Source organism: Megalobrama amblycephala, linkage group LG22 (assembly GCF_018812025.1).
Source record: "Megalobrama amblycephala isolate DHTTF-2021 linkage group LG22, ASM1881202v1, whole genome shotgun sequence".
NCBI classification, from domain to species: Eukaryota; Metazoa; Chordata; class Actinopteri; order Cypriniformes; family Xenocyprididae; genus Megalobrama; species Megalobrama amblycephala.
The window spans coordinates 3,802,984-3,816,428 of record NC_063065.1 but is presented as its reverse complement, the minus strand read 5'-3'; the positions used below and the strand labels follow the sequence as shown (position 1 = coordinate 3,816,428).

Genomic DNA, 13,445 nt, shown 5'->3' with positions numbered 1-13,445 from the left:
GTTGTTTTTACACAAGAATGTGTTAAATGTTTTCCCAACCTGCTGAGTTGGTTTATTTAACTTCCCACAGGCCATATAATGTATGATACAGTAGAGATCACATGACCACTGCGGCTTCTCCCGTTCCTGTTGCCGAGGTGATGAACTCTGATATTAAACAATCATCAACATTCACTCGACCAGTGTTACTATGCTTAAGCACTTTAAGCAACTTTAAATGCTTTGATATAGAAATTGCATTATGTGAAATGGATATTGTTTAGGCTGTGTTTTTTTGCTTTTGAACTTATGAACTTCCTTTGTAAACACTGATACATACTAATTGCTTCACATGTTGGCGGTTTTTCGCCCTGAGCTGTGGTTGGCAGAGAGCTGGAATAACTCTCACATTCTACAACACACTTAAATTTCACACCTGACAACTCATTTACACTGAGATGAGAGAGAATGTGTGTGTCAGTCTGTGTGTGTGAAAGAGAGAGAGAGAGAGAGAGAGAGAGAGAGAGAGAGAGGAGAACATACACTTGCATGTACATATGCACCTCGGCGACAGCTGACTGACTGCTCAGACACTGGAGTGAACATCAGACAGACAGACAGACATGGCAGAGAAGTGAAGGATACTGAAGGAGGGCAGAACAAGCCAACGACTGGAAGTAAAAAGCCTTGGAGTGAGAGGTCAGATTTGCTCTTTTTTTTCTATTCAGTTTGACTTAAATTTATGGGTAGTTGACAAATAACACGTGCATGTTTTTTGTTTTTTCAGCATTGAGATTTTAAGCTAAAATTGACCTGTAAGCTTTTATTTTAGGTGCTGCAACTGATAAAATCTTTGTGCACCTCTTTTTTTAAGTACACGTAGTTCATTCTCTCAGATCATAAAATCTGCATGCATAATAAATCTTTTTAGGTGCATGTCACATCAACTACCCATATAGTGTAAAAACAGTGTTAAACACTGATTTATTGTATAGTGTTGCAATTAGTGAAAAAATAGCTTTTGATAGTGTGTATATTTTGCTCACACACATAGCTTGGTCAATAGAGCAGTACTGAAATAGCCTGTTGAAATGCTTCCATTATGTTTTCGTACTTTATTAACAATTGATTTTTGTGTGCAATAACAAAAATGCTAGATTTTTGGGCTTTATGAGTTTATTTGAAGATGTGATTTAATTTTGATATGATGCTTTTCTTATATATGTGTACTTATGTATACAAGTGTTTTTTCCCATGCAATTATTTCGTATTAGAGATATGATTGTGATCTCCCTGTTCATGTATGTACATTAACATGAAAAAAAAAAAGACTCCAGATTGAAGTTTAAACTGTTCTGCATGAGTATAAATGACAGCAGTTTATAAAGTTTGCATTTGACCATCACGGTCAGAAATTAGACATGGCTTTAGGGAAATTCCTCAATTTGGTGGCATTTTATTATGTTGCTGTTATTTAATAATGGAAATATTTGACAATATTTTATTCTAGGTTCTAATTAAGGGTGTAGATTCTGTAGTGATCATTTTAATTAAATTATTTCATGTATTTGACATAATGTGCATTGTGTTAAAACAGAAAATCACCTCCAGGGGGCCAATATTGTCCCTTTTTGTGACTCTGTTATCAATGTATTTTGCACAGAGTGTGTGTGTGTGTGTGTGTTATGAAGCGTGTGTAAGATGACCTACCAGCTCTTGTTTATTTGGAGTTCACTCGGCTGATGGATGGAATTCCAGGGTGGGGGAGAATTCTATTTCTGATCCCAGATTCCAATAGCAACACACACACAAACACACACCCATGCTCATAAACACATGTATTAATACATGCAGATGCAGTTATGTCTATTAACTATTTTGCCATACTTTAATTTGGCTAGTTTGTGCGATTTTGTGAGCCTTATCTTCAGTCTAAAGATTTCTGTCAGTTTTAATCATGTTAAATTGACCGCACATTTCAGAGATGTTTATCATCACAACTATATCCAGTTGCAGTCTCGCATACAGCGAGTCCCCAGAGTGATTCACATGGACAGTTGCATGATCTGGATGACGGCCAGAAACTCACCCAGGACATTTTTTAACAGATGGACTTTATTAAGCAGTGCAAATACATGCATTTTTGACACTTTACAATAAGGTCTCATTTGTTAACATTACCTCACATTTACTAATAATGAGAAGTGCAATTTTTTTTACAGCGTTTATTCATCTTTGTTAATGTTAGTTAAAGGATTAGTTCACTTTAGAATGAAAATTTCCTGATAATTTACTCTTCCCCATGTCATCCAAGATGTTTATGTCTTTCTTTCTTCAGTCAAAAAGAAATGAAGGTTTTTGAGGAAAACATTACAGGATTTTTCTCCATATAGTGGACTTCACTGGGGTTCAACGGGTTGAAGGTACAAATGTCAGTTTCAGTGCAGCTTCAAAGAGCTCTACATGATCCCAGACGAGGAATAAGAGTCTTATCTAGCAAAACGATCAGGCATTTTTTTTTTTTTTTTTAAATGCAAATTGACAAATTAACCACAAATGCTCGTCTTGCATTCACGTGGGAAAGGTCACGCGTGATGTAGGTGGAAGTACCACGGTAGGGCGAAAAGCTCCATCTCATTTTCTCCACCAACTTCAAAATCATCCGACATCGTTGTTTTATCTTTTTTTGTAAAGGTTGTTTGCCTTAGTCTTTGCACGCTCTCTTTGTAGACACTGGATCAGTACGTCCGTCTACGTCACGCGTGACCTTTCCAACGTCCACTATATAGAGAAAAAATCCTGGAATGTTTTCCTCAAAAACCTTAATTTATTTTCAACTGAAGAAAGAAAGACATAAATATCTTGGATGCCATGGGGGTGAGAAAATTATCAGGACATTGTAATTCTGGAGTGAACTTATCTTTTAATATAAATACAAATCAATAACGTTAATTGTTTGTTCTTGTAGTTCACAGTGCATCAAGTAATGTTAACAGATACAACTTTTAATTAAAAAATGTGTTATTAAATGTTGAAAGATGATTACTGTAGAAGTATTGTTCATTTTTAGTTCATTTTTAACAAATGAAAGTTTATTGTAAGGTTTCACCCATAAGTCTTCATTATGTGTGAATAGTTTAGTGTTCTATAGCAGTGGATCTCACACTCTTTTCATTTGAAATGGCCTCACTTTTACCAGACCATAAATTTGCCAGACTATTCAGATCTTTTTTTATTTTAATTATCCAATCAAGTCACAATGATTTGTAGACCACAGATGAGAGCCACTGCTCTACAGACTATTAAGTATTTTTATCAAGCATGCCGCAGGACTTTTTGCTCTTGTAATTTACTATTTTGTGTCTTGTTGCTGTGTGTTTTTAGACCCTAAACCACAGCGGATGTAATTTTAGTCTTTGTTACTCTTGTGAAAAAGAAGTGCAAAAAGTATATTTTTAAAAAGCTTTACTTGCAGATAATAATATTAATTAATTAAATAGCCATTTAAAGGGAGCAGACTTTCATGAGCGTTTCTTAATCCACTTAAGTACACCTTTAAAGTGCATTTTGTAATAATGTCAGATTAACTTTTACTTTAAAGTTCATTTAAATTGTTTTAATGATCATTTGCCATTCTTTAAAGTTGACTAACTAAAGCACATATAAAGTACTTGATTATAATTTTAGTGTGTTACTTTTAAAGTTATTAAAGTTACAATTTAGTACATTTTAAATGTACTAAATTGGAATTTCTTCATTTCAAAGTGCTCTTTTTAAAAAGTGAACTTCATTTTTCATAATAATATATATCTGTTTAGACTCCTTTCTTATTAACATGACTAAAATGTTGGCTGTTGTTATATTGCATAATGCAAAAGGAACAACCTGGCCTTGCAAACGTGACGTTTTTTTCTTTTTCAAGTGCATCTGTATTAGTTAGTGCCTTTTGCAAGTCAAGCATCACTATCACTATTACTCATAGTGTTCTGAACAAACACTTTTAAACTGTTGCATGTAACTCATTCTGCAATATGTCAAAACGTGAAGATGAAAACATCCGATGAAACAACAGGCCCGGGGAATGCAAATGTGCCGAAGGTTCAAACGCTTCTGAGACGCTGCAGCCGAGCGGCCGTCTGTTTGCAATGAAGCCTGTTGGAGGATTGTGGAAACAAATGGGTAAACAAACCCAGATGCCCCTGAATAAATGCCACCTGATTTGTCAAGGCGGGTTCTGATAGTTCAGCGGTAACAGCAAAAGTAGGGCAACAGCCGCTTTGAGGCTGGTGCAACAAGCAGGAAACTGGACAAAGACAACTTAGGACTTCTACTGGTGGACTGTATTTAAACTCCATAGCATGAAGCATGCAGATTCATGCTTGGAATCAGACTGGTTTAACTGTGTCTTTTGCAGCCAGCTGTGACCATGGCGGACCCTCCAACAGGCCCACCTGAGGATCTCAACAAAATCAGCTTCTGGATGGTAAGAAAAATGCTGTTCCACTGCCTAGTGCTGTCTTCTCCCTACCTAGGTAGCATCATAGCTGGGACGGAACCTCAGAAGTGACTGATTTGGATCGCACTAGGATGTGCCTCACAAGATAGCGCTTCTCATGGGAGACTCCCACGAGACTTTCATTTTGGTGTTTCTAAGCCAACAATGCAATACTCTAATATCTCTAAATACACATTTACTCTTAAAATAAAGGTTTTTTATTAACGTCTAACTTTCCATGAAGAACCTTCAACATCAATGGAACCTTTTAATTGCACAAAAAGGTTCTTCAGATTATTAAAATAGTTTTCTTGTAAGAACTGTTTACTGAAAGTTTCTTTAGGGAACCAAAAATGGTTCTTCTATGGCATCACTTTGAAAACCCTCTTTTGGAACCATTTTTAAAAATATCTGATTTTTTTCCCATTTTTACTATTAAATATTAATTCAATATATTCTCCCTAATTCATATTTTTTCCTTTTCTAAAAAAGCCTATTGCTTATATAGTTTCCTGTTGGATATTATGCAAAAGTGTTAAAGGGACAGTTCACCCAAAAAATGTAAATTCTGTCATCATTTACCCTCAGGTTGTTCCAAACCTGTAGCCTATAAATGTCTTTGTTCTGCTGTAAACAAAGGAAGATATTTGGAAGAATGTTTTTAACCAAGCAGATCTTGCCCCCCATTTACTACAGCAGAACAAAGACATTTATACAGGTTTGGAACAACCTGAGGGTGGGTAAATGATGACAGATTTTACATTTTTGGGTGAACTATCCCTTTAATGTCTGACAGCCTCTATAGTCCCATTTAAGCACTTGTTATTAGCAACCACCTTTTTCAAGAAAAGCAAAAGCTTTATCACAAGGGGGTTTTACTGACGTATTTTGTGTCACAGAATAAACAAAAATATCTTGAGCTTTTGTTCACCACAGACCTTATTTCGAGCATTTAAAAAAAAAACAACCCATCGACTTTAGGATGATGGAACCGGAAGTGCTAAAATGCTTGTTTCTGGGTTTTGGCCTACAAAAATACGTCACCTATTTCCTTCTGTTCTTGTCTCTTAGCCAGGAAATTATGTGCGGACAGTGCAGAGGACACCAGAGTCGTACCAAGCTTGTAAAGACATCATAGCATGTATGAAGGACCGGGCTCATGTAGAGCGACAGTACGCCCGTCAGCTGACTGAATGGAGCAGCAAGTGGAAATCAATCACAGAGACTCGTGAGTGCTACGGTCTGACCTGTCACTTATCATCAATAGGTCATTGGTTTTTAACACAGAGTAGCTCCGGTCACAGTGAAATCTCATTGGTCTAAAATCTTGCTCCACATTGCACTATTTTCAGAAGCGTCACACCCACTGAAACTGCTGTAGCCTTATGGAATCTTGGCACAAACTTTTTAGTTGAATTTATGAGTATTTGATATCTTTGTATCTTTGTCAGGCAGTTTACGCCCTTATTATTTGCTGCTTTAATCTGAAGATTATCTACACACCCTTATTTTGTTGCTCTTGTACATACCAGGGTTATTCTAGTTAACTAAATCCAATTAAAAAACTTTTCCGTTACATGAGCTGATGTATGCCGCTCTCTCTCTCTCAGGGCCGCTGTACGGGTCCCTCTTGCGGGCATGGCAGTGCTTTTTCTCGTCCACCGAGCGTCTGTCTGCCCTTCACACGTCAATCTCCCAGTCTCTGGTTTCAGAAGATGGAGAACGCATTCGTTCGTGGCAGAAGGAGACGTTCCCGCGGAAAATGTTCTGCGGCTTCAGGGAGTCACATGACCTCGGGACGGCTTTCTCACGTGCTCAGAAACCCTGGGTGAAAAGATTAAAGAAGGTGATTGTACGACGTATACTGACGATGATATAATCGCCAACTATTTCAAATTAAAGGGTTAGTTCACCCAAAAATAAAATTTCTGCCATTAATTACTCACCCTCATGTCGTTCCACACAGAACACAAATTAAGATATTTTTGATGAAATCCAAGAGGTTTTTATCCCCCATTGAAAGCAATGAAATTACCACATTCAAGATCCAGATAAGTAGTAAAGACTTTGTTAAAATAGTAAACATGACTGCAATGGATCAACATTAATGTTATAAAGCGACAAGAATACTTTCTGTGCGCAAAAACAAAACAAACCCCTCGTATTTCATCAAAAATATCTTAATTTGTGTTCTGAAGATGAACGAAGGTCTTACAGGTGTGGAACGACATGAGAGTGAGTAATTAATGACAGAAATGTCATTTTTGGGTGAACTAACACTTAAATAGGCATTAACCAAATAAACTTTTTGGTTCAAAATCCCACTCAGTATTTTCAGTATATTAAAGCAAGATAAAATAAAAACCAGGGTCAATTTGGAGATTTCAGGCTATTTTGCTTCAATAATATGTCTTCTTTCAGACCAGTGGAAGGAAAACATCCAAAATACACATTTATTACACTTTTTATTACTATTTTTGTTACTATTACTATTTATTACTATCTATTTGCTTAGATTACAATACATATCATTAAAGGCTGAGTTTTTTCTCCACTTCAGTATCAATTACATACACCAAATTTTACAGTTTTATTCATATCTATATTCTGAAGGTTTTTATAGAAAGGTTTATTAAATATAATTTGCCTAATTTTATACAATAATTTATTTCTATAAATATTTTTTTCTGTCTGTTGACAGTATTTTTTAGTTTACAGGGTGATAAAAATAGATATCCAAAATCCCCTCTGTAAAAACCTTCAACTCTAATATGTCAATAATGGGAAAAATTTATTTTTCAGATTTCATTTCTGGAAATGTATGTGCATATTTAATTAGACAGCATATTTAAACACATTCAGAAACAATTGTCTTAATGTAGTGTAGAAATATCTATTAGTTCAAATTTTTATGTTAATATTGCCTGCATTTATTTCCTTTCATACAGTATTCAGATTTTAGTGAGGAAAAAAAAAATATTTCTTGTCATTGGAAACATCCCAGTTAGAGAGAGAAGATAAAAATAGTTATATTCCCAATGCGTTTAATCGCATAAGTTAGAGCTGAATATAACTTGAAAAGCACTACATGATGCTAATAATAAGTTTTTGTGTATCCGTTAGCTGGAAAAGGCCCGTGCGGCATATCACAAGTCGTGTCAGAGGGAGCAGATCGCTCAGGAAAAAGAGAATCAAGCCAAACACAACACCAACCTGAGCGAGAGCAAACTGTCCAAGATTCAGCAGACGAGAGAGAAAGCCACACAGGAACGCAGCAAGGTCAGTGAGCAATGAAACTTTCTACACAAATACTGCAGTTAAAAACTATTACGTATGAATCATTTACGGCTGTTTTCGCAGGCACGTGATCGTTATGAGAAGGTTCTAGAGGACGTCACTGGATTTGCACCGCGATACATGGAGGAAATGGAGTCTGTGTTCGACCAATCACAGGAGGAGGAGAGGAAGAGGATCAGCTTCCTGAAACAGACCTTCCTGTCCATTCACAGACACCTCGACATTACCAACAACGAGAGGTTTAAAACGGCAACACGCATTTCATTAAAATATCACGTTAGACCTGTTAAGAAGGGTTTCCGTATTCTGTAAAACAGGTTGCATTGCTTCCCGTTCGTGTCTTTTGTATGGGCATATAAAACCTATTAACTGCAGTGATGTTCAAAACCTGAGAGTTTTTATATGTGTATTGCGTGTTTCAGTATAAAAGCAGTGTACGGTGAACTACATCACTCGCTCATGTCCATCAGTGAGCCTGATGATCTCCGCTGGTGGAAGAACAACCATGGGCCGGGCATGCCTACTGACTGGCCCAAACTAGAGGTGTGTGTCATCATGTGCATTCAGATATTGTGAGGGGAAACTATTATATGTTTATTTTTATGTCAAAAACACTCGTAATTTAGTGTTTCACAGCTCTCTGAATTTTAAAATGACTACAGGACCCATATGATTCTACAATCTTATTGTTGGCTTTGTGTGTTTTGGGTGAAGGAATGGAATCCTCCGATTAAAAAGCAGAAACCAGGAAAGAAACCAAAAGCACACAGAGGAACTGAGGAGAAAGGGTAAGCTCACTACACACACACACACACACACACACAGGCAAGAAAATGTCTATAAGTGTTTATTTTTAAGGATCAGTTCACTTTTCCTGATAATTTACTCACCACCATGCCATCCAAGATGTTTAAGGTTTTTGAGGAAAACATTCCAGGATTTTTCTCCATATAGTGGACTTCACTGGGGTTCAACGGGTTGAAGGTCCAAATGTCAGTTTCAGTGCAGCTTCAAAGAGCTCTACATGATCCCAGACGAGGAATAAGAGTCTTATCTAGAGAAACCATCGGCCATTTTCTAAAAAAGTAAAAATCTATACATTTTGTAACCACAAATGCTCATTTTGCACTGTTATGTGCCACGCATTACGTCATCACGTTGGAAAGGTCATGCATCATTTTTTTCTCCAACTTCAAAACCGTCCGACATCGTTGTTTTGCCTTTTTTTGTAAAGGCTGTTTGATTTAGTCTTTGCACGCTCTCTTTGTAGACACTTGCATGGTACTTGCACCTATGTCACACGTGGCCTTTCCAACATGATTACGTAATGCGTGGCGCATTGCAGAGCAGTGCAGGACGAGCATTTGTGGTTAAAAAGTACATTAATTTTTACTTTTTTAGAAAATGACAGATTGTTTCTCTAGATAAGACTCTTTATTCCTCGTCTGGGATCATGTAGAGCTCTTTGAAGCTGCACTGAAGTATCACTTACATACACCAAACCTTTTTCTGGCTGCTGACAGTGTTTTCTGATTTATGGAGTGATAAAAAGAGATATTCATAATGCTCTCTGTAAAAACCTTTAACAAAATGAAGCAACCTGGCTTTATCCAGTGTTCACATTTGTGTTCTGGAAATACATGCAAATTAGTGCATATTTAATTAGATAATGCTTTATTTAAATATTTAAACATAATATTTCAAAAAAACTTGTAATAAATAACAGCTGTTTTGATGTAGTGTGATTAATCAACTAGGGAAAGTATGGTATCTACATTTTTACCCTATTCATCTGTAAGGTCTTGCCTTAACTGAGAGTTTTTGCACGCAACACGCTCTATTATAATGTCAAAGGTAATATTAATTAAATCAAGTTAATTAGAAAATGAATCAGATTACGAAAAGAAATGCGTAAGTATTGAGCAGCGCAGCAATTAGAGCGGCGAGTCTCTTTGGGTTTCCTTCTGTCAGTGTTTCAAATCCTTCTGGGTAGACTGATTCAGGCTGGATGAGGACTGATTGTGAACTGCAGTCACAAAGGTGAAGTGTGTCATTTGCCAAAATGCGCAGGATATTGTGTGCATTACTGTGGTGTGTGATGCAGGGCGCTCAGCTTGACCTTGATGAATGAACTGGAGCTGATTTCATCTGATCAGCCTACAAAAGAGTGAAGTCATGTTTTTACTTTTTACACACAATGCATTAAAAATGCATTTTTTTGTTTCTGGCATGATATTGAGACGGCAATCACTGAATTAAACATGAGGTCATGTGAAAACAGTGTAGCATACTACTTGTAAAAATGCTCATTGTTGCACAATGCATACTTAAATACTTTTAAAAATAGTTTGTAGTGCATGCATTATGCAGTAAACAGTCTGTGAACATTCCATTCTTTTTTCTTTTATGATGTTCAAAATTAATGATGTATATAGAATGGAATATCAACGGAATGTCATAGAATTTCTAACCTGAAAATGGTTACATTTAAATTACCTGGTTTTATTCAAGTCAAAAATATTATTGAACATCACTGAATCGACCTAAATGCATACATTTATACCAACAAAAGTCATTTTTATGGGTTAAATCAGGTAGAAATAGCTCTAACCTTTGTTGTCACACCATGTTTTGGTTTCAAACCTCTATAGTTTACTTTCTGTATTGTGTATCAGGTATCAGGACATTATCCTGCTGCAGGACATAATATTTTAAATTGTCCCAATTATGCCATTTTTAAATGTTACTAATTTTGTTTTGGAGCGTCCTACAATAGTTTTAATTGCATAAAAGGTCAAAAAACTATAATTTTCTCATTATATACATTGCAGCATCAGCTCTTTTCTCAAAGAGTCTGAAAAAAAGTTTGTTTTAACATTCAGTCTCTCTAAACCCCTGCATGCAACGTGGATTCGCACAACCAGCTACAACTACAGCGTTTGAGAGCGGGGCAAAGGAGACAATGAAGACCATTATGAAAATTTGTAGGCATTTTACATTCTCAAACAGCTATATTATACACTGCATAAAATGTAATATTAAAAAAAAAACGAAATAGGGGCAGCCAATCAGGTGCTTTGTGGATTGCAATGTGACTTTTCCTCCAAGATTTTGTAGTCCCTTCCTCAGAAACGCATCTATAAAACATGCTGCTGTCACTAATGTGTCACTGTAGGGACGCTGTGTGTTCATTGTGATATGCTGACAATCTGTAGCACAAATGTTGGTTTTGTCATCTTCTTCCAGTGTGCTTTTGGCTGAGCTCTTATTTTTGTGAGCTGTTGTCTGGTGCCTTTTTTCTACCATGAGGACTGTAACTCCTTTAGGCATAATTGTCTCCCTTAAAACAGCTTCTCTTATGCTGCGGACACATTGTTTTGGAGGGCAGCCAGCCCTGGGCAGATTCACACTTGTGAAAGTCACCTTTTTAATGATGGTGTTCGGTGTGCTTTAAGGTATATTCAATGTTAATGGCTGTAAGTTGTGTTTAGTGGGCTGAATGGATGTTTTTGGGGAAGAACGAGGAGGCATTTAGTGTTGTTTTGAGGCATTTAGTAGCAAGTAAGATTCATGCATTTGAATTGCATATAACATTTCCATCTGTTTGGATTACACTGCATATAATATAATAGTATACACTAATAGCACTTAAGCTTGCAAACCGTTTGGGACACCTCAGGAGTTGAAGTGAAATTGAAACTGCTCAGATCTCTCTCCCATCTTCTCCCGCAGGGTCATGATCGGAGGCGTGCGTGTGCGAGCGCTGTACAGCTACACCGGAGAGGAACCTGATGAACTGTCCTTCAGAGCAGGTGATCCTTCAGTTCACTTCAGAATGAAAATTTCCTGATAATTGACTCACCCCCATGATGTCATCCAAGATGTTTATGAGTTCCTTTCTTCAGTCAAAAAAAATTAGGTTTTTAAAGGAAACAATTCCAGGATTTTTCTCCATATAGTGGACTTCACTGGGGTTCAACGGGTTGAAGGTCCAAATGTCAGTTTCAGTGCAGCTTCAAAGAGCTCTACATGATCCCAGACGAGGAATAAGAGTCTTATCTAGTGAAACGATCTGTCATTTTAGGAAAAAATAAAATAAAATGTATATACTTTTTCACCACAAATGCTCACAAAAGCTTTTACCTTTTTCTTAAAGTGCGTTTGACTTAGTCTTTGCACATTCGCTTTGTAAACACTGAATCCGTGACGTGTGACCTTTCCAACATGATTGCGTAATGCGTGGCACATCGCAGAGCAGTGCAAAAGTGGTTAAAAAGTGTATAATTGTTATTGTTTTTAGAAAATAATCGATTTTTTCGTTAGATAAGACTCTTATTCCTCGTCTGGGATCGTGTAGAGCTCTTTGAAGCTGCACTGAAACTGACATTTTCAACCCGTTGAACCCCAGTGAAGTCCACTATATGGAGAAAAAAACCTCAAAAACCTTCATTTCTTTTTTCGACTGAAGACATAAACCTCTTGGATGACATGGAGGTGAGTAAATTATCAGGAAATTTTCATTCTGGAGTGAGCTGATCCTTTAAACGGTGAATCCTCTGCCTCACAGGTGAAGAGTTCCTCAAGGTTGAGGAAGAGGACGATCAGGGCTGGTGCTGGGGGGTGAAGGAGGGCGGAGTCGAAGGATTTTATCCGGCCAATTACGTGTTGCCTGTGAAATGACATCCGGAATCATTGCTGAGGCACAACTATGCTTATTTACAGTTATGGAACACATTTATACGGTGGCCATCAAAAAGTATATAAATGTCTGAATATCATTTCATTACAACTAACTTTTTCAACAGTATATCTATTGTTTTGTCATGTAAAACCGTCTTAAAGTCTTTGAGATTTTTTTTTTTTTCCTTCTTGACAAGTGTTTCATTTCTGTAAATGAACTGCTACTTAGTTTGATATTTCATCTAATGCAGTGACATTCAAATATTTTTAAGTGTCCAAATACTTCCACCGTATGAATGGCAAAGAATTAAGTTGTGTGTTCATCTACAACCAGTGTTACAGACCAAAATGAAAATAAAATATTAATTCTCTTTCATGAATGGAACCTTTACCTCTTTATTTAATAATATGGGATGTCATTAATTTTAATTAACACATTTCTGCTTTTGGAAAACCTCCAAGAGTGCCAGAGACCTGCAAACGATTCATGCAGAGTCAAGAAACGGCCTCTTTGTAATTTATATATTGCTTAATGAGGGGTTGTACAAAAACCAGTAGGAGCTTGTTAGAAAGATTACGGTGCACTGGAGAAAAAGCCTCTATTATCATCAGAGCCAAATCCATATTATATTTCACCTACAGGCGTTCACACCTGACAAAGTGGAAGGAATAAAACTAACATTTCTGTGCATTGAACGCTTGACTATCAGCTCTGAAACGCTCCAGGACCGAACGAGCAAAGGAGGGATTTTAACAGGTATCTGGATAAACATCAAGGAACAGGTGCGTAACTATAGCAACCAGCCATTAATCCTGGAATGACAGGGACCTCTGGTGGTTGATCTGAAATCACATCTCTCCACGTGTTTTAATGTGGTTTCCACAGCCAGGAGAGAAGTTAAGGTTCAAAGCTTGTCTGTTTTACTGTTTGTTAATCTGAATATTATTTTGTGCATATGAATTATTATAAATGCAGTTTAAAAGTTTTTGAAAG

General features: G+C 36.8%; 1 protein-coding gene across 2 annotated transcripts; it reads left to right on the top strand.

Annotated features, from left to right (window-relative positions):
* The first annotated feature begins 486 nt into the window (after positions 1-486).
* On the top strand, positions 487-12,831 carry zgc:91999 (uncharacterized protein LOC445104 homolog). Of its 2 annotated transcripts, none has more exons than XM_048173848.1 (10): positions 487-678; positions 4,398-4,462; positions 5,546-5,702; positions 6,085-6,320; positions 7,598-7,753; positions 7,835-8,010; positions 8,194-8,314; positions 8,486-8,559; positions 11,504-11,583; positions 12,339-12,831. In XM_048173848.1, exons 2-10 carry the CDS (start codon positions 4,406-4,408, stop codon positions 12,449-12,451), a joined length of 1,170 nt encoding a protein of 389 aa, XP_048029805.1. In that variant the 5' UTR covers positions 487-678; positions 4,398-4,405; the 3' UTR covers positions 12,452-12,831. The 2 variants fall into 2 exon arrangements, with proteins under 2 accessions (XP_048029805.1, XP_048029804.1); XM_048173847.1 differs by having other exon boundaries at positions 490-678; positions 4,394-4,462.
* Positions 12,832-13,445: the final 614 nt, after the last annotated feature.